The following is a 20,419-nucleotide window of genomic DNA, read 5'->3' on the forward strand; positions in this document are numbered from 1 at the left end:
GAGCTCCCTGGACTAACACAGCTTGGGGGAGGAAGGCTCTGAAATTGTTCCCTTTTCTTTCCTATCCCAGCTGTTGCCTGATGGTTTCATAACTTGGAAAATAATCACTTCAGTCTGTCAAGGCAAGAGCCAGTCCTCCTCAAGTAGTCTGAGTTGGAGCACAGAAGTTTGAAAACAACTCCAGCTTCAGATCCCATTCCCTGGTGGTCAGTTCCCTCCTTGTGAGTCAGTCCTCTCAAATTTCAGACCTCAGTGCACTAGTGAGGACACCCGACCATCACCAGCATGAGAACCCCAGTGTGATATATGTGAGATCCTGCTCTGTTATCCTTTTCCTTGTGTGTTTCTTTCTGTCCCCCACTATCTTCCGCCTGTCCTATCTCTTGGCTTTTCACCAACGTCAGCCCTATACACACTTCCTGAGGTTCAGTGCTGGTGGTAAAATTAAAGTGTCCTTGTCTTCACTATGTGTTTAGCTCAGGATCGCTCATATGCATTAAAAACAGATTTTTTTAGCTGTAAAGAGAAGCCCTAAGGGAGCTGAAGAAACCCATCAGATGTTGTTTGAGCAGCTGTAATAAAACAGCTAGTGTGTAAAGGAAGATTGGAAGCAGTGGTAGGTCTCTCATAAGCTCAGGAAGACAGCTGGGGTGTCAAGCTGGAACACAAAGAAACTGAAAAATCCTCTCTCTACAAATCTCTGCTTCTAGTAGGGCAAGGAGGCACATATGGATGTTTGGTCAGTTGGCCTATGTGCAACTATAAGATCTCTTTTCCGGTCTTATCTCAATTATCTCCAAAGTACTCTACCCTCATGGGGTGGAATAGGGTGTTAACATTTGAGGATGTGAATCCGAAACACCAAACTTCCCATATTATGACAAATGCTTCCAAAATGCAAACAGACTAAGGAGGAAGTTAACGGTCTCATCATATGAGCTGTAATTGACCATCATTTTTGTTTCCTAGCTACCTGGTAGAGTAAGACATGCTACTTTATGAGAGAGGAGGTATCGTGCTTTTGCAAGATGGCAAACAAGTAAGAAGACAAACAAACAAAAAAGGTAATATGTAACATTTTTCAAGAAGAACATATTTGTTAAAAACTAAAAGGTAGGAACTCAGCTTCTTTTTAAAAAGTCAGATTAAAATCAGTGTCTTTTTCCAGTAGATGGAGAACTGGTTTCTGCCAACTGCAATGGTATTTGCTAGGACAAAGAATTTCAAAGGACCCTAAGGGAGTTGGATGGCCAAATTCATGAGATTTCTTTGATAATACCAGCCTACTTAGTTAATAATGGTACTACTAATAATTCCTAGCGATTTACAACAGTTTAAAGAAACAGGCACTAAAATCTGTAATATTTCCCATTTCTGATAACCTTTAAAATCTTCCTTTGGAAACACCATTTACACTTTAGTGTATTAATCTAAGAATTACTCTTGACAGAACTGAGCTGTATAAAAACTCAGTCTGCTCTGCTTGCATATGAATCAAGGATCACAATATCAGTTTAGAGACACAGGTTTTTAATTTAATATTCTGTCTTGGACTTGAAACAGGTTATATTACTTTACTCATCAAGATAACTCAGAAGGTCTCCATAGTAGATAATTAAAAATGTCTCAAACACAAATCAAATTCTTCTTTCATGTAACATAATAGAAGTATAAAATGTTTCAACTCTTCTGTTACTTTTATCTTTTTTTTTTTTTTTTTGCAATTAATCCCTTCCTACCAATGACAATGGACATACTGTTGCTATATGCTAAGGTACAGTATTCCTGCAAAAATGTTTACTATCACATCATAAAATCTAAAACATGGCTTCTAGAGGATTCATTTTATTTCTACTTCTATGTGTTGTCTACAAATTACTGTAGTTTTCTTCACTGGCAACAAAAGAGATTTATGTTAAATGTTGAAACCATATAATATTACTTAAGGACCTGAATAATATAACAACAGGCCTTAACCCTGCAATGGTGACTGGGTAGCACAGGCCCCTGCTCCCAGGTGGGGTCCTGTTTAAATCAATCTTGGTACTACATGTAAGTACAGGGGTCTGTGCTAAAAGACCTGTAAGCGGGGCGTACTCACCCCTGCCGCGCCTCCTGCTGGTTGGCCGCAGAATGTCCCTCGGTCCAGCCCTGGCGCCCCCGGCAGGCTGGTGACCCGCCTGTTCTCTTGGCCCGGCGTCCCTCCCTGGACCCGGTGCCTGCTATCTATAATTGGGTCTCCCCCTCCCAGGGGAACCCCACGCTACTATCCCCACCTTGCCTCAGTAGTGGCTACTGACAGTCATGGTCTAGCCCCACACCCTGGGGCAGACTGCAGTATCAGCCCACTCATCACAGGCAAAGGGGGTTTGGACCTGCTGCTTTGTCCTACCCCTGGGTTGCCCTCTGCAACCCCCAATACCTATTGGCCCACTGCTAGGCCGCAGCCTGGGGCTTTCCTGGCTGGAGCTTCCCCAGCTCCTCAGCCTGTCCCCCAGCCCTGCTTCCCTCAGGTATCTAGCCTCAGTCTCTAAGCAGCCAGGCCCATCTCTCTCTGATGCAGAGAGAGACTCTGTCTGGGCTCTGGCTTTCCTGCCTCTTATAATCCCCAGGGCTTCAGTTTGGGGCGTGGCCCCAGCTGCAGCCACTTTCCCCATCAGTGCAGCCTCCAGCCACAGCTCTCAAGCCCTGCCAGGCTGCTTTCTAACCCCTTAAAACCCCGGAGCAGGGTCCACCCTGCTACAAGACCACATTATAGGATCTGGGCCTTAGTCTTAGCAGCAACCAATTTTCTTGTGCTACTTATCTCTTTACTACGAGAATAAGATATTTTAGAGCGTAATGACAGAAAATATCTACAGTTTTCAGAGCTGCATAATACCTATAAGGGTGAAGATATCCCCTTGATGGCAGGACTGCTATCCAAGGAAAATTGGCCTGCAGAGTAGGGGCTTGTCTACACTGGAAGTTTCTGTGCAGTAAAGCAGCTTTTTGCACTCAGTGTACACACTGCCAAGCCAATTTGAACGCAGAGAGTCCTCAGTTGCAGCGCTGCAAAAAAACTACCTCATGGCGAGTCATAAGGCTATTTGCAAAGAGGCTCCAGTGCTCTATTGCCAGTGTAGACACTTGATTACTTTCTGCACTGTAATTAGCCTCCGGAGCTGTCCATAATGACTCAAGTGATCGCTCTGCTCATTGTTTTGAATTCGGCTGGCAAGTTTCTGTGCTACAAGTTATACCATTTTTATTAAAACGCTGGAATTAAACCACTGTTGCGTGTCCACACTGTGCTCCTTGTGATGCTGGAGCGCATCCACATTAGCAGCTCTTGCAACGGCAAAGGCAGCAGTGCATTGTGGTAGCTATCCCACTGTGCAACTGGCCACAGGGTGCTTTGGAAAGGATTTGCAATGCAACTCCCTCCCAGCTCCCTCTCGCCTTCAGAAGAGGCAGAACTGGACATTCTATTTTAGCAGCCTGACTGTGAAAAATGTTTGTCAAGTCCCAATGTTTCTAAAAAGCTTAGAGAATGTGTGATGTTTCTGTGGGTTTCCAGAAACCAAATATTACAGAAAAAGTTGAATTTTCCTATCTTTTTTCCACCTCTTTCTCTTTCCCTGTGTGCATTTGTCTCATTTGGTCTTCAGAAGTAGGACTGGAGATTGCCAATGAAACCTGACACCTATCTCCTAAATTGAACACTTTTCCCCAACAAGTATATGTATTACTACCAGAAATTACAAGAAATAGCTTTTCCTTTTAAGAAAACTACAAACAGAGAGGGTACAGGTGAAGGAATAAGGAAGATGGTTAAAATGAAGATTAAATATTTTTAAGTATTATAAGTTTTAACTTTTTTTCTCCTTTTGTGTGTTTAAAAATGCATCGTGTTCATTCATTAATGATTTGTGCATGTGAGATAACATATAATTGGGGTATTGGTCAGGACTTTGAGGTTAAATTAAATCATACTTAGTGGATGTTGCAAATACCACAACTAATTTGTTTTTAATGTAACTGGATCATTGTGGTTATTTTTAACTGTCATTTTTTTAAACTGAAAACACATTGAAACATTTTGGTGAAAGATTTTAATTTTTGTGAAGCATTGTGTGTATGTGAGACAATGTGTAAGTTTATGCAGTGCCAAGGTTTTGGGTCTGATCCTAGCACTGATCAAAACTTATTGTCTGTATAAAACTTAGTGGTTGACAAGCAGGTAATGTATTTTATAGATCAAAATGTCTATCCAATTTATTTGAGGAAAATATTATATTTCACTGCCTTGCAAAATAGTTTGTGGACCTTATAAGTGGTTACAGGGGATCAACACAAACTTGCTTTTTCCATCAGACGGGTGAGACATATTTGGGGAAACAAAAGCCACGTGGGCTTAAACGTTCTCTAAGTGAATTTACCAAGTGCAGAACAAAGGTTAAACTGTTTGGGCTTCAAAATTAGTTCTAATGATCTGCGATGCCAAGCTCTGACAGTACAAACTCCATAAACTACAAGTGGTGCTGGGTTCAACAGAATCATAAATGAGTTAGGCATGAAAATGAGCCAGGCCCTCGTTTTGACCTAAAAAATCCTGACAGTCCAGACCACAGCACAAGTGATCTCTGTGTTACACCAAAAAGCAGATTTATAATCTCAAACCACTGAATAATCCTATGAAAGGATGTAAATGCAATGGCAAACTAATCTTATGATGGTAATCAGATTTGACCATTGTGGGTGTTTGTTTATATAAAACAGGATTTACACTACTTTGTGCACAGAGAAGAGAGGGTAGACTTGGACATAGGTTGTTATGTCATAGTGATCTCTTTTGCCTCATTAAGGTGGTATCATCAAATATAGTCTGACTATTTATAGGATTGGACATGTATATTGAATAGGGAAAAAGGATTTTTGAAATGTAAGAAGTTAGGCCACAAGGAGACAGAAAGGAAGGTGAGATTCACCTGCTGTCTGAGTATAAAGCCAGGGAACAAGATACAGGTAGATGTTTATAAAACATTTCTAAAACATAAAAAAAAAAACAGAAGGGAATTTTGATTTGTTTAACTCACAGGATAAGTCTGGATAATAAAGACGACAAGGTGACACAAGCACAGAATTTTTTTCAAAAGTATAATGTTTTCCAAAATATCCCCATGTGGTCTCACACCCATTGCATGTGGCCTTTATAAAATAAATTCAAAGTGTAGTACTTACCCTCAATGGCATGGTAATTGGGAAGTTCAGGATAAAGTTTGTGTGGATTTTTCACAGCTGCAGAAAAATAATTTATATCACATATCAATATAGGTCAATTTACTTTGTTTTCTGCTCTTGTAATATATGTTCAGTATCCACAAAATTATTGTAGTTAGCCAAGAAGTGGTGGTGGAGAGCAGAAATAGCTATTTACTGAGGGATGGAAATCTTGATTCATGTCTTTCCCAATAGAATAGGAAAGGAGCTGCAGGGGAAAAAAAATATCAGCAAGATCGTCACATACCCTACTTACTGTGTGGCAGAAGGAAGACTAAAATAGAGTAAGGAATTAAAACACTATCCTAGTGAAAGATTCATCTACCTATTTGAAGAAGATGATGAAAAGAGGCAGCCCATTGGGCCCAGACCAGAAGAGATTAACTTCCTCCTAAAAGTCAGCAGTTTTTACAAGAAAACATTCCCCTTAAATAGGAAAAAATTCCATCATACAAAGTGGACCATTATGTACCCAATTAACTTTAACATCCATTCTGAGCTATTACATACATGACTGTAAGACTGGCACTAATTTCTATATTCAGCTGTCATCTACAATATGTAGTAATAATACAACCAGCCATTTTGTAGTATCTGTTTAGTAAACATGTAGTTGCATTTAGAAACTAGATAAAAGTACATTAGAAGTTAAAAACCATAAAAATTTCACCCATTATCTTTCATGAATTTATCCCAAAATACTTCCACTTTTTGACAAATCAAGCTGTTATAGAGAAGTTATCAGCTCACACAAGAAAAGGGGGTTGAATAGCATAAAAACATCATACTCATAGTATTTCTAACACTCTTCTTTCACATATAGCGACAATTTCATGTTATCAAAACATTTTCATACCTGCTGGTGCAGCACACTCAGGTGGCTTACGTGACTGTGGCCTTGACGATGGTTTAACAGGTGGATCATTAGCCTAAAATAAATAATTTAAACAATTGCAAAATCACACCTCACTAGCAAGTAGAGGTTAATATAACTGAAGGCCTGGGGATAATCCAGAAGAAATTAAGAAGCACCCATCAGATATTGCCTCGATGTCATTACATTTCAAACTGTAAAACTAAAGACGCATTTAGATATAGCCGCACAATAATTCATCACAAAGTTATATGTGTAAATGAAAAATGTTATTACTTGATATTTTAACACAAAGGTGGAAAATAAATTATATATATTGTAGTCTCTCTCAGTAGCATCAGCTGTTACGTCTAGAGAGATAATATTGCCTAGGCATTGATAATGTCTTATCACATAATTCTCAGCATCTTCTCAGTGATTAAATATGATGGTCCAATCCAAGAGTTGTAATTTTTGATGGGAAACAGAAGGAGCAGATAAACAACTAAAAACCCTGGTTTGTTCCAAATATTCTTAAGAATGAACATTTTTCTTGAAAATCAAGCTGCAGCTTAAAAGAGTATTTTGAATAAACTTTTCTGATTGTAGTGCATCAAATACAGATATGTCTCTCTAAACTGGCTGCCTTCTTGGAAACAATGTAATGAATAATTATATTGTTAGATTGGAGTTTGCAAAACTTAAGGTAATAGTAATGTTCTTCTGTGGTGGAGGTTCCCATGGCAATACTGAACAGTGCACTTGAGTGAATACAGTATACCCAAAAAAGACACCCTTCCATCAATCAGCACTCAACATATCCAATGACTTCAATGTGAGTGCCATCCACAAAGCAATATTAGGATTAGGTCCAATTGTAGATGAAAGGATTTAGCAACAGAGAGAGCCAATATGGAAAAAAATGTGTGCAAACCTTCCTTTGTTCCCTTGCTGCTTTCCTTGCACTGTTTTTCTGCTCCTCATTTTCATATTGTTCAGTAAAGGAATCCAGAATTTCATGCAGATCTTCTGATTGAGTAAGATGAGGTACATCACCAAATAAAATGGCACTAGCTCGAATATCTTGACCATAAAATCTAGCACAAAAAAAAATCAGTTGCTTTAATAATCAACTCAGCTATACTTCTAGTTTAACCCACAGTTTAAAAGACTCCCTATGTACTGCGCCATTTCAACATGTTGTATAATTAACATTTACTTGATTTCTTAAACTGATTACCCATGAAGGAATGGCAGAAGTAGTTCTATGCTCAATATAAATTGAGAACAATAAAGTACGGGGAACAGAATAGTTTCCCTTTATTATTACTTCAGCTTAATTTTCACCAATATTTTGCTGCAGCTCATTTTCTATAGAAAAGCCTGGTGGTGTGCAAAAAATGGAACATCAGGATTTTTTGTGAGTCTCAGCTGCAGGATCACCTGCTGCATTGAAAGTCAGGATTAAACAAGAAAAGAGAACAGTGGTTTCACAGAAAACAATTATAGCTTAAACGGCTTTTAATGTGGCCTTTTTAATATCAACCACAATAACTCTGGGTAACCATAGAAAACAGGTGGTACCAACTTGCTAAAACTCTTGCTATATTGTGATTACAGATTTTATTTATTTACTTTAAGAGTCCTTTCATATTAGAGCAAGAAGGGAAACTGGACTCTTGGTAATGTTCAACAGTATCCGTTTTCACAAATATGCCATCAACATTTCAGTGGATGTGTTATTTGTTTCTAAGAGCATACAATTAGCTACTCACTGAGTGGCCTAATTCACAGACTTAGACTCCTTGAGTGGCCTAGTTCACAGGGTACACGAACCTTTAGGACCCACCCACTAGCATGGTCTGCCTGTTCCAAAGGGAGACATGTCCCTAACTTGTTCTCCTCCCTGCTGTGTGTGCATCTTGCTCTCTGGCCTTGCCTCGGCTGTACAAGGGCAGAACCTGCTTTCATGCCTCCCCTCATATCTTCTACATGTACTCACATAAGGGCCTGTCAAAACCAAGCTTTTAATAAATATGAATTAATGCCTTTGCTACCGCTCAGCTTACAATTGGTACAATACATTTGGGATTTTTAAAAATCTTTACTCTTATAAACAGCAATACTAGGATGGGAGAGTTTTAGAAATAGGAGACATATTCAATTACAAATTTTAATTGTCTCCAACTCAGACTGGTTTGATTTTAATGTAATTTTCAACCAAGTGGTCTGACTCAAACAAGATTTCAAACCTGTCAGAATACAGCATGGAAAACCTAATTTCTTTGCATTTTAGTGTATCTTTGGAACCATGTGTTAAAGTAAATGTATACTTTTCTTAGGAGGAGGGATGAAAAATAAAGTCTTTAGGAAAGATTTTACTTTTATCATATTATCTATGTATAATTTTGATTTTACAATATTGCTATCATCTTAGAAAGCAATTGACAATAAAGTTAAAGAAATCTAGTATGTGTATGTTTACAACAATGGCACGAGAATGGAAAATAATTTTAAGATTTAGAAAACTGGACCTAAATCTCCCATCCATTCTGACAGTTTTGATAGCTACGGGTAAAACAAACAAACAAAAAAAAAATAAGAAGCAGCTCTTGAACATCTTTAGTGAGATTCTAAACCATAATCCCTAATTTAGTTTTTAAAAGGACATTGAATCAGATATCTGCCATTTCCTGCCAAATCTAATACCTCCGAAGTTCAAAAACTCGAATTCCACCATTAATGCTTTTGGAGATACCATGGGCCGAATTTTGCTTTGGATAATCACCTGCAATTTCTACTGAAATCATTCCAAGGAAAGAATTTGTTCCACTATACCAGGGGTGAGCAATCTGATTGCAGGCAGCAAGACATTTTCCTGACGTTGACTGTTGGTAGGCATGGTCCCATGCAGCTGTGGGAAGTGGCGGACCAGCACAATCAGATTACTCTGATGGGCCGCATGTGGCCCGCAGGCAGCAGGTTGCCCACCACTTCACTATACCAATATATATCAAATATTCACCTATTAATCCTGTAAATACGAGAGACATTTTAAGTACACCTCTACCCCGCTATAACACTGTCCTCAGGAGCCAAAAAATCTTACCGTGTTATAGGTGAAACCGTGTTATATCGAACTTGCTTTGATCCGCTGGAGTGTGAAGCCCCACCCCGGAGCACTGCTTTACTGCGTTATATTCAAATTCATGTTATATTGGGTCATGTTATATCAGGGTAGAGGTGTATCTGAACAATGAATTACCGTACCCTGATTTGTTTATAAATTAGGGCACTGGTTGTGAACACAACACAACCAAAAGTAGTACATCAGAGCATATCAATTCTACAAAGTTCACTATAAGATTTATTTTGAATATTTTCCTAAAGATCCATCCCACTAAAATTCCAGTGTAACCCATTGGATGATACAGTACAAAATATGGAAGAAACGCACATGAACAATATAGATTAAATTTCAGGAAATACTTCCTAACTGTAAAAACAGTAGGACAATGGAACAGACTGCCTAGGGAGGTTATGGGAGCTTCTTCACTGGAGGTTTTCACAAGGAGGCTGGATAGTCATTTGTCTTGGACGATTTAGACACAACAAATCCCCCATCATGGCAGGCAGTTAGACTAGATGACCCTTGCAGGCCCTTCTAACTCGATGATTTTATGATTTTGAACCGGACTTACTTGCGATTAGTTTCTTTCCTTTCAATTAAACATGTTCCTTCTAAAGATACCCCTGCAAACAACCCTCGTGATTTGCAGTATGTATAGACAGCAGCTGAGCTTCGTACGGCAACATCACCTTCTAAATTTCTGCAAAAAAAGAAAAAAGTTTGCATGGTTCTTACCAACATGCTATTGTAACATGAACAGCAATTGACAATTGCTCATTCTAAATTTTACAATTCACTGGCACAGTGATCAAATTATTTCTGACAATCTGCATTACTTATTGTCCGATTACTTTGCTTCTTTTTTTGCTACAACTGAACAAATGCATTCCTTGCTTATTTTCCACATCTGGATTTTGAGAGGGAGTAAAAAGTAAAAGTGCATTATGGGTGAGAAGTACCATGTGTAGGGAAATAAAACAGTAATTAAATTATCCAGTCACTCAGACAATGAAATAAAGAGACAGTTTGGAAATGTGATAAAATTGTACAGAAAGATGGCCATTTTCCTTTTAAAAAAATAGATTTGCAGATTTAAGCTGCAGCCACGTGTTCACCTGTAATTTAAGTATTTTTTACCTATAGGTTGTAAATAGCCTTTACTCCATGTCTATCTTTTCCTTTTCCCTCTGATCAAGCCTATTATTTCTATAAGAACATAAGAACGGCCGTACTGGGTCAGACCAAAGGTCCATCTAGCCCAGTATCCGGTCTACCAACAGTGGCCAATGCCAAAAGGACTGAACCTAACAGGTGATCAAGTGATCTCTCTCCTGCCATCCACCTCCACCCTCCGACAAACAGAGGCGAGGGACACCCCATTCCTTACCCATCCTGACTAATAGCCATTAATGGACTTAACGTCCATGAATTTATCCAGTTCTCTTTTCAATGCTGTTATAGTCCTAGCCTTCACAAGCTACTCAGGCAAGGAGTTCCACAAGTTGACTGTGTGCTATGTGAAGAACAACTTCCTTTTATTTGTTTTAAACCTGCTGCCCATTAATTTCATTTGGTGCCCCTAGTTCTTGTATTATGGGAATTAGTAAATAACTTTTCCTTATCCACTTTCTCCACATCACTCATGATTTTATATACCTCTATCATATCCCCCCTTAGTCTCCTCTTTTCCAAGCTGAAGAGACCTAGCCTCTTTAATCTCTCCTCATATGGGACCCATTCCAAACCCCTAATCATTTTATTTGCCCTTCTCTGAATCTTTTCTAGTGCCAGTATATCTTTTTTGAGATGAGGAGACCACATCTGTACACAGTATTTAAGATGTGGGCGTACCATGGATTTATATAAGGGCAATAATATATTCTCCTTCTTATTCTCTATGCCCTTATTCTCTCCAGCAGTGGCCAGAACCAGATACTTCAGCAGAAGGTGTAAGAACCCTGCATCAGGCAAATCTGGAATAATCTGCCCCCCAAATTAGGTCTCATCTGAGTCTCTAATATTGAAAAAATCACTTAAATCCTGAGACATGAGGTTTAACATCTCTTCCCCCAAATTTGCTATCATTGATAAGGCAACTCCGGATATTCTTGATATCCATTAAAAATATCCAATTCTTCTTGAATTGGATTAAGTTTTTGACTTGAACAACTTTGTAAAGCCATGATTTCCACAGTTTAATTACGTTAACGTATGAAAAAAATTACCAGTTTTGATTTCTCACTTTTTAATTTTATTGAATATCCCTTTGTTTTTGTGTTATCAGGCAAGTTAAACAAAAATTCCTGATCTATCTTCTCTCTACCATTCATTATTTTATATACAGTACTTCTAATATGTTCCTTCTTATTCACCTCCTCTCTAAGGTAAGCAAACCAGTCTTTTAAATTTCTCTTCCTATGAGAGCTCTTTTTATACCCTTGATCATTCTTGTTGCCCTTTTCTGAACCCTTCTAGATCTGTAGTATCCTTTTTGAGATGGGGGGACCAATAAGGTAAACAATATTTCAGGTGATGTGGCATTAGAATATTCTCTGTATTATTCATCATCCCATTCCCCATACGACCAAGCATCTTTACTTTTTAGACCACAGCTGCAAATTAAGCAGAGGTCTTCACTGAGCTGTCAACAATGATGCCCATGTTCTTTTCCTGGATTGATACAGTTAATCCAGAACTCTGTTAATGTGCATGAGTAGTTTAGATTTTCTCCTTCAATATTTATTAATTACATTATTTATTATTTGTATTATTGTAGCACTTAGCAGCCCCAGTCATGGACCAGGACCCCACTGTACCAGGCCCTGTATAAGAAGAACTAAAACATCCCTGTCCCAAGAGGTTTACAATCTATGCATAAGACAAGAGACAACAGGTGAATACAAACAGATGGACAGAGGAGTACAAGGAGACAAAATAATATTGGTCAGCATGAGACAGGGTTGCAGTCTCATTTGTTTGTACAACTTTAACTATTCGCTCTTTGAACTTCATTTTGGCCTTCCAATTTTCCCTTGTATTTACTGCCTGCTATAATTTATGCACCTGTAAATTAGCTTTACTAGGGTCAGATTTCCAGATTTTGAAGGATTTCTGTTTGAAGAGAGTCTCAAACCTTGCAATGAAGCCACATTAGTTTAAACTCCTTGCCTAACACTGTCTTTTAGTTCAACAGCATGTATGTCTTCTGAGTGCTTGTCTTAATTTTAAAGTTAGCTCAAGGTATAGCTCAAGTTTCCCCCCCCCCCCATGACTCCCATCCACACAAACACATCTCTAGCTCAAGTTAGGTGGTAGTTTAAACTTGAGCTAGCTGCTCTGTCAGGAGGTGAGGGTTGAAGCTCACATGCTGCTCAAGCTAGTAACACAATGGCAATGCAGCAGCTGAAGTCACAACAACTCATCAGGTGTTAGCCCATTCCCTCTGATAATCTAGTCACTTTGTGTAGCTCAAGTGTGTTGTTTCAGAAGGCAAGTCTACAAGTGTGGTGGCATGTAAAGTAAAGACACTGAACACCCATCTAGCATGGGTATAAATATCAGTGTTGATGGTGAGGCATGACTTATGCAGATAGAGCAGAGTGCCCTACACATGTAAATACCCAAGATATATACCCTACGTGTTCTCTACATGTCCATGCAGTGCCTCCCATGTCTACACTGCTCTTTTTATTGGTGAAACAGCAGAGAAAGGAGGAACTCAGGTGAACAAACTTGATCTAATTGTTGTAGTGAAGATAAGCTGAGACTCTTATTGTGTTTTTAGTACCATCCATGCCACCTCTAGGAATTTTACTTCCTGTACTTTTAGGTTTAGGGCCTTTTTGACTAAGCACACAGAAAAAAACAAAACCCCTTGCTAACCACTCCCAGCTTCTGGCAAACAGAAGCTAGAGACACTCAGAGCATGGTGTTGCATCCCTGCCCATTCAGGCTAATACCTATCGATGGACCTATCCTCCATGGACTTAGCTAGTTCTTTTTCAAACTGTTATAGTTTTGGCCTTCACAACATCCCCTGGCAAAGAGTTTCACAGGTTGACAGTATTGTGTGAAGAAGCACTTCCTTTTGTTTGTTTTAAACCTCCTACCTACTAATTTCATTTAGTGACCCCTAGTTCTTGTGTTATGTGAAGAAGTAAATAACATTTCCTTATTCACTTTCTCCACACCAGTCAAGATTTTATATACATTTATCATGTCCCCCCCTTAGTGATTTCTTTTCCAAGCTGAAAAGTCCAAGTCCTTCTAATCTCTGCTCATACAGAAGCTGTTCCATACCCCTAAACATTTTTGTTGCCCTTCTCTGCACCTTTTGCAATTCCAATATATCTTTTTTGAGATGAGGCGACGACATCTGCATGAAGTATTCAAGATGTGGGCATATCATGAATTTATATAGAGGCATTATTATATTTTTTGTCTGATTATCTATCCCTTTCTTAATGGTTCCTAACATTTTGTTAATTTTTACTACCACTGCACACTGAATGGATGTTTTCAGAGAACAATCCACAGTGACTCCAAGATCTCTTTCTTGAGTAGGAACAGGTAATTTAGAACCCATAATTTTGTATGTACAGTTGGGATTACGTTTTTCAGTGCACATTACTTTGCATTTATCAACGTCAAATTTTATTTGCCATTTTGTTGCCCAGTCACCCAGTTTTGTAAGGTCCCTTTGTAACTCTTGACAGTCTGTTTTGGACTTAACTCGTTTGAGTAACTTTGCAAAATTTGCCACTTTCCCAGATCATTTATCAATATGTTGAACAGCACTGGTCCTAATACAGACTCCTAGTACAGACCCCTGGAGGACACCATTATTTACCTCTCCACATTCTGTCTTGATGTCCTGTTTGTCTCGCCCACAATCATTTTCATATTTTTCTAATGCTGTCCTCTCAAATGGAACAGCTCTTCCTGAGCTGGTCTACTAAGCCTCCTCATTGAAATCCATCCTTAAAACTGACTTCTGCTATTATGTTCAGAAGAAGGGTATCAGATTTATTTATTTTTAAAGAAAACTGCCCTGTCAGATTCTGTGCCATAACCTATAACTGGCCAAAACCAGGGTATGACCAAGTCAAGGGTGTAGTCAGATATCACATATGGAATGCTTCTAAGCATATGGCAGAACAAAGGGCAAAGCAAGAGTTCTAAGTTTTTACGGCACCTAAACGCACTACTCTTAAATGTCAGAAGTGAAAAGGTGTAATGCCGGACTTCAAAGTGAGGTCTTGCTTTGGTCTCCAATATAGATGCCCACAAAAAGTCAGTGTACCAAGATATTTTTCTTATTGCAAAATATTTCTTTGATATTAATATTTATTTAACCTACACAAGAAGTTATTCAGTCAGCCACGTGTACACATGCCTTTCCTGAATAACCACATATGCTTTTTCCTGTGACCCTAGTCTTTTCTCCTCTATCCAAACCCCAAGCATTGTGCTATTGCTCCTTTAGCACAGCATATGCATAAATAATCCAAGCTATCTGGGGCAGGTACCTAATACATCTCTAAGCAATGTAAAATAATAAGTAGGAGATTGAATGCTATGTGTTACTATACATATTAAGAGTACTTCTGGTAAAGGGATGGAATGGCACTCTATCTAGCTCCTCAGGTAAAGGAAAGAATAAATTACATGCAGAAACTCAGTTTTGCATGAAATCTTGGTATGCAACCACTGCTGCAACCCCAAGACTTGTGTTTGTTCATTCCTTGGAGTTACTAGGAAGCTCAGAAGTAAGAAGTAAGAAGACTTCAGAATGAACAGGTAGAAGCTGGCAAAATATATAGTCTTTAAATTAAATTACAGTCTGACATTTATAACCACAAAAAAACATAACCCTCATCTGTTATCAAAATATGAATTGCATTCTGATTTAACAACCTAGCCATGGGGAAAATCTAACATGTTACAGGACATATTTATGATTAATATTAATTGGTAAATCCAGTAAACAAACAAGGAAATAGCAAAATCAAACAAGGAAATAGCAAAATATTCCCCATATTAACCTCTGGTATGTTAGGAAGAGAGTCTCATTTAATATTTGGAATAAAAAATGTGATGTTCTTTAAAAGGACACTTGAAATGTTTATTTGCATTATGAAAAGTGCTCTGTAATAGATCCCCCAAAAATTCTACTAACCTTTCCCTTTGATAAATTTTTTTTACTCTTATACTGCAAAATAAAATACAACTGATTTTAAAAATACAACTTACTGTATACAATGACTTGCTATAATAAATCTTTTTGTATCAGCATCATCACTTCATGCCAGTACAGCTCCAGGAACACTGTATTATGTATTAATTTCATACTGAAATGTGTATCATACAACCTCTGCATAGAGATGTTTAAAAAAGGTCAGAAAATGTTTTTTTCCCTGGAAAAAATTGACTTTTTTGTGAAATATTTGAGTGAAAAAAAAATTTATGTGGAAATGCCGCAGTGGTGTCTCATGGGAGCTGTAGTTCAGGTGCCTTATACTCTAATTTTCTTCTATAGGTTGGGTTCCCTGGCTGGACTCCAACTCTCATGATGCACCACTCTCTCCCCTCTGCATCATGGGAGTGTCAAGGGTGTGGTGCATTATGAGAAATGACATCCAGCTGTGGAACCTCGCCCAAAGAGGAGAATGGGGACTTGACGCAACAGAACTACAACTTCCACGAGGCAGCAAAGCATAACTGAATCAAAGTTATTTAGTTTGGCCCCAATTTTTTTTCTTCAGTTTATGGTTATTTGGTTTTTTGACCAAAGATCTGTGGAAAGCAGACCCTTTTCACAAAAATCATTTAATCAATACCCAATTTTCTGTCAAAAAATGGGTTTGACTGAATTTTTTTGACTACTTTAAAACAGTCAAACAATTGGTTGACCCAAACGAATGACCACACCAGAATAAAAGTTAGAATGTTCCCCATGGTCATTTCTTTCGAGCAAAAGACTGAGTGAAAAAGAGGAGTCTTAAACTGGCCCAAAGCTAACAAACTTGGGGTCTGATAGACCAACACGGTAATCTAATCATAGAACTCAGGGCCCTCCACTAAGAACTTCCTATATTAGTTCCCAGATGTTCAAATCTAGGGCCTTTCTGAATCTAGCTGATTTCATCTTTCTCAATCATACACAGAAAGAGGCAATGAATTCTTCTTTCCACCTACAAACAGTCTCCATCTAAGCTAGACTGAACTTCTATTAGGCTTCCTCTTTCCCATTGCTTTTTGTAGGCCTGGTTGAAAGAAAGACAAGACCTGACTGAGACCGCACAATCTGTATCCAATTAAAGTGGCATAATACTATGAAGACAACATTGGCCAAGCGAATGATAGGTTTTCCACAAAATTACTGAGCAGTTTGTTAGAATAAACTAAATAAAATTTACAAGTATATTTTAAATAGGATTATGGAAGTACTTTTTTGTTAATACATACATTTAAAACATATTACTTGAATTTTATATTTTAATGCTACTCACCTTCCCAAAGGCCCAATTGCCACTGTAAAATTTCCTCCAAGTGTAAGATTGCCACCTTTTGCAAAAGCTTCAACTGCTCTTTCATGGTTCAGTATTATTACTAAATCTGACACCTAGAAATCAAGTAAAAACAACTATATTTGCTACTTGAAACAAATATTTGAAAGTTCATCTATCTCAAGAAGGAAAGAACACAAACATGCAAATCTGTAGATCAGCAAAAACATGGGAGTATAAAAACCATTTTCTGGAGTTAGCCAACTTCAAGATATCCTCCCAGTGAAAAATTAGACTAAGAAACTGAGCATTTTTATTACTCTTGATCATTTAAGTATTGTGGCAACAGGGCCAAGGATGCAGCTAGAGGGTTTTTTGTTGTTGTTGCTGTTCTCTCTCTTTCCTCTTTCTCTACCATTCACCTGTCCTGAAAGATGGAAGCAACAGGAAAAAGAAAAAAAGTCATTGAGGAAAATATCTATGATTACAGTTTCCCATTATCAATGGAAACCCATTTTCTGGCTACAGCAATGCCGAATTATGATGCTTTGCCAACTAAATGTTACACCAGTTTGACACTGATCGCAGGAAAGATAATGGAGCAGCTGATACAAGACTCGATTAATAAAGAATTAAAAGAAGGAACTATAATTAATGCCACTCAACATAGGTCTACAGTAAATAGTTCCATTCAAACAAACAATATCATTTTTGGTTCAGATTACAAGTTTGGTTGATAAAGGTGATAATGTTCATAAAATATATTTAGACTTCTGAAAGACATTTGACTTGGCAATGCACAACATTATGATTAAAAATTAGAACAATACAAAGTTAACATGACACACATTAATGGATTAAATGCTGCCTAACTGATAGGTCTCATAATGTAATGGAAAACAGGGAATCAATGTCAAGGTGGTGTGTTTCTAGTGGGGTCCCACAGGGATCAATCCTTGGCTCTATGCTACTTAACAATATTATCAATAACCTGGAAGAAAACCTAAAATCATCACTGATAAAGTTTGCAGATGACACTATGACATTATTTGATTAAAATATGACCATATAGATTACTGTTGCAACCACTCATATATTTGCAACAAATCTTGTACAAAGATTGTCAAGTAAGGTGTCTATGGAAATGTTATAATTTGCTGAAAATGATTATGCTATTTGTATGCATGTATCATTCTTGTATTTGAAGTTGAGAGTATTGGCTCTACACCTGGATTTCAAATGTTTGTTCCTGGGGTAACGCCCACAAGGTATTTAGCCTCACATCTCGAAGGGACTATTCAAATTAAGTAGTTAATCAAGGAGCATTTAACTTATAGTGGAAGATCCCTATCTACCCTGAATGGACTTTCCTGTGCATGTGATGCTTAAGGTATAGGTAATGACTTCTACTGTGAGTATGAGGAATCATGCATGGACATGTGACTTGCCCATGTGACTCCAAACACCATCTTGTCACCTGTGATTTTCCACTGGCTGTGCTGAGGGCTTTGTTTGAAACAGTGGGCTTCCCTCCACATGGCAGAAGCTATAAAAGGCCCTGAAAACACCTCCATTTTGCCTCTTTCCTGCTCAAGCCTCTTCCCTGCTCCAGCCTCTGGACTATGGACTTATACTAAAGGGAGCATTCTAACCAAGGGATCGAGGACCTTCCAATGATTTGGAAGCAACCAGAGACTTGACTTAAGCCAGCAATTTATTCCATATCTGCTACAAGCCTGATCCAAGAACTTTGCAATTGTTGTATGTATTTGATTCCTTTAACCAATTTTAATTTTCACTTTTCTTTCTTTCTTTTTATAAATAACCCTTTAGATTTTAGATACTAAAGGATTGGCATCAGCGTGATTTTTAGGTAAGATCTGAGTTATATATTGATCTGGGTGTGTGGCTGGTCCTTTGGGATCAGAAAACCCTTTTATTTGATTAAACTGGTTTTAAAGAACCACTCATCTCTAAGCCTAGTGTTTTTGGTGGGGATATGAGGCCTGGAATGCCTAAGAAAACTGCTTTTCTGACTTCTTGTTAGTCAATATGGTGAAACAGACGTTTACTTTTTTTGCTGGCTTGGTATATCTTAAGGAAGAATGACCACAGTATTTTCGGGTGTTTCTGCCCTATTTCTCAGCAGTTTGTCCTGAATTTCATATTCTCAGTTGTGACCCACAAAGACACGGTTACAGACACAAAAACTGAGGGAGTAGTAAAAAATGAAGAGGATAGGTCATTGATACAAAGAGATCTGGACTGCTTGGTAAATTGGGCACAAACAGATAATATTCAGTTTAATATGGCTAAATAAAAATGTATGAATCTAGGAACAAAGAATGTTGGTCATACTTACATGATAGGGGACTCTATCCTGGGAAGCAGTGACTCTGAAAAAGATTGTGGGTTGTGATGGATAATCAGTTGAATATGAGCTCCCAGTATGATGCAGTGGCCAAAAGAACTAATGTGATCCTTAGATTCATAAACAGGGGAAGCTCAAGTAGAAGTAGAAAGGTTATTTTACTGATATATTTAGCACTGGGGCAACCACTGCTGTTATATTGTGTGCTGTTCTGGTGCTCACAATTGAAGATGGTAGAAAACTGGAGAGGAGTCAGAAAAGACCCACAAGAATCATTAAAGGATTAGAAAACCTGCCTTATAGTGACAGCCTCAAGGAGCTCAATCTCTTTAGTTTACAAAGAAGTGACTTGATCGCAACTCATAAGTTTCTACACAGGGAACAAATATTTAACAAAAGGCTTTTCCATCTGGCAGAAAAAGGTATAACATGATCCAGTGGCAAGAAGTTGAACCTAGACAAATTCAGCCTGTAAATAAGTTGTAAGTTTTTAAGAATTAAAATAATTAACCACTGGAATAATTTACCCAGGGTCATGATAGATTCTCCCATACTGACAAATTTTAAATCAAGATAGGACTTTTTTTCTAAAAGATGTGCTCTAGGAATTATTTGGGGAAGTTCTATGGCCAGCGTTATACAGGACGTCGTACTAGATGATCACAATGGTCTCTTTGGCCTGGGAATCTATGAATCCTCCTGTAATTTTTTTCTAAGTAATATCAGTAAGAAGCATTATAGAAAAAGAAAACTTGTCTAAAACCAAGGCCTGGTTCTGACATGATGATTCAGACTGAAAAAACTAAAAGGCAAACAGTTTAATACGCAGAGCTAACAAAATTTAATTATTTTTTTAGGAAACGTGGTGGAGGGGTCCTTTACTGGGTCTGGGTCCTAAACGGCAATATCATCATATTTCAAAATGTTTCAAATCTGTTTTATAACAAATCAGAGTACATAGCTTTAGTGCCAGGAACACTGCCCTTAGCTCCAAAAATGTTGCTATGCATCTCTGTTCCTGGTTAAGAAGCTCCCCGGAAGATTTCGTGGAAATATGGGTTCTGTACTCCAGTAGGCTGGCATCCACTGGTACCTCTAAATGGGGTAGGTGTGTTAAGCAGCCATTCATTTGACTCATTTGATATCCCTGGTCATCCATCAGGTTAAGGACTTGACTGATGGTGGGGTTGGGAGAAACTTTTCCAAGTTTCTCAAGTGGTCAGGGCAGAGAAGGCAGAATGAACTGCTGGATGATTTGGGAATGAAGCACTATGCAGAACAGGAGAGAGATCAGT

The 20,419-nt window shown here is 38.2% G+C and overlaps 1 protein-coding gene across 1 annotated transcript in view; it reads right to left on the reverse strand.

Moving 5' to 3' along the window:
- The window catches only part of SH3YL1 (SH3 and SYLF domain containing 1), a 91,730-nt gene that overhangs the window by 25,701 nt on the left and 45,610 nt on the right, over nt 1-20,419 (reverse strand). The window contains exons 5-9 of the mRNA XM_039531238.1: nt 16,757-16,869; nt 9,817-9,945; nt 7,050-7,212; nt 6,119-6,191; nt 5,224-5,280 (exon numbers count right to left, since the gene is read on the reverse strand). Of these exons, the coding sequence (XP_039387172.1) occupies nt 5,224-5,280; nt 6,119-6,191; nt 7,050-7,212; nt 9,817-9,945; nt 16,757-16,869 (535 nt within the window). The remainder of the gene's footprint in view (nt 1-5,223; nt 5,281-6,118; nt 6,192-7,049; nt 7,213-9,816; nt 9,946-16,756; nt 16,870-20,419) is intronic.

This window comes from Mauremys reevesii, linkage group 3 (genome assembly GCF_016161935.1).
Source record: "Mauremys reevesii isolate NIE-2019 linkage group 3, ASM1616193v1, whole genome shotgun sequence".
NCBI classification, from domain to species: Eukaryota; Metazoa; Chordata; order Testudines; family Geoemydidae; genus Mauremys; species Mauremys reevesii.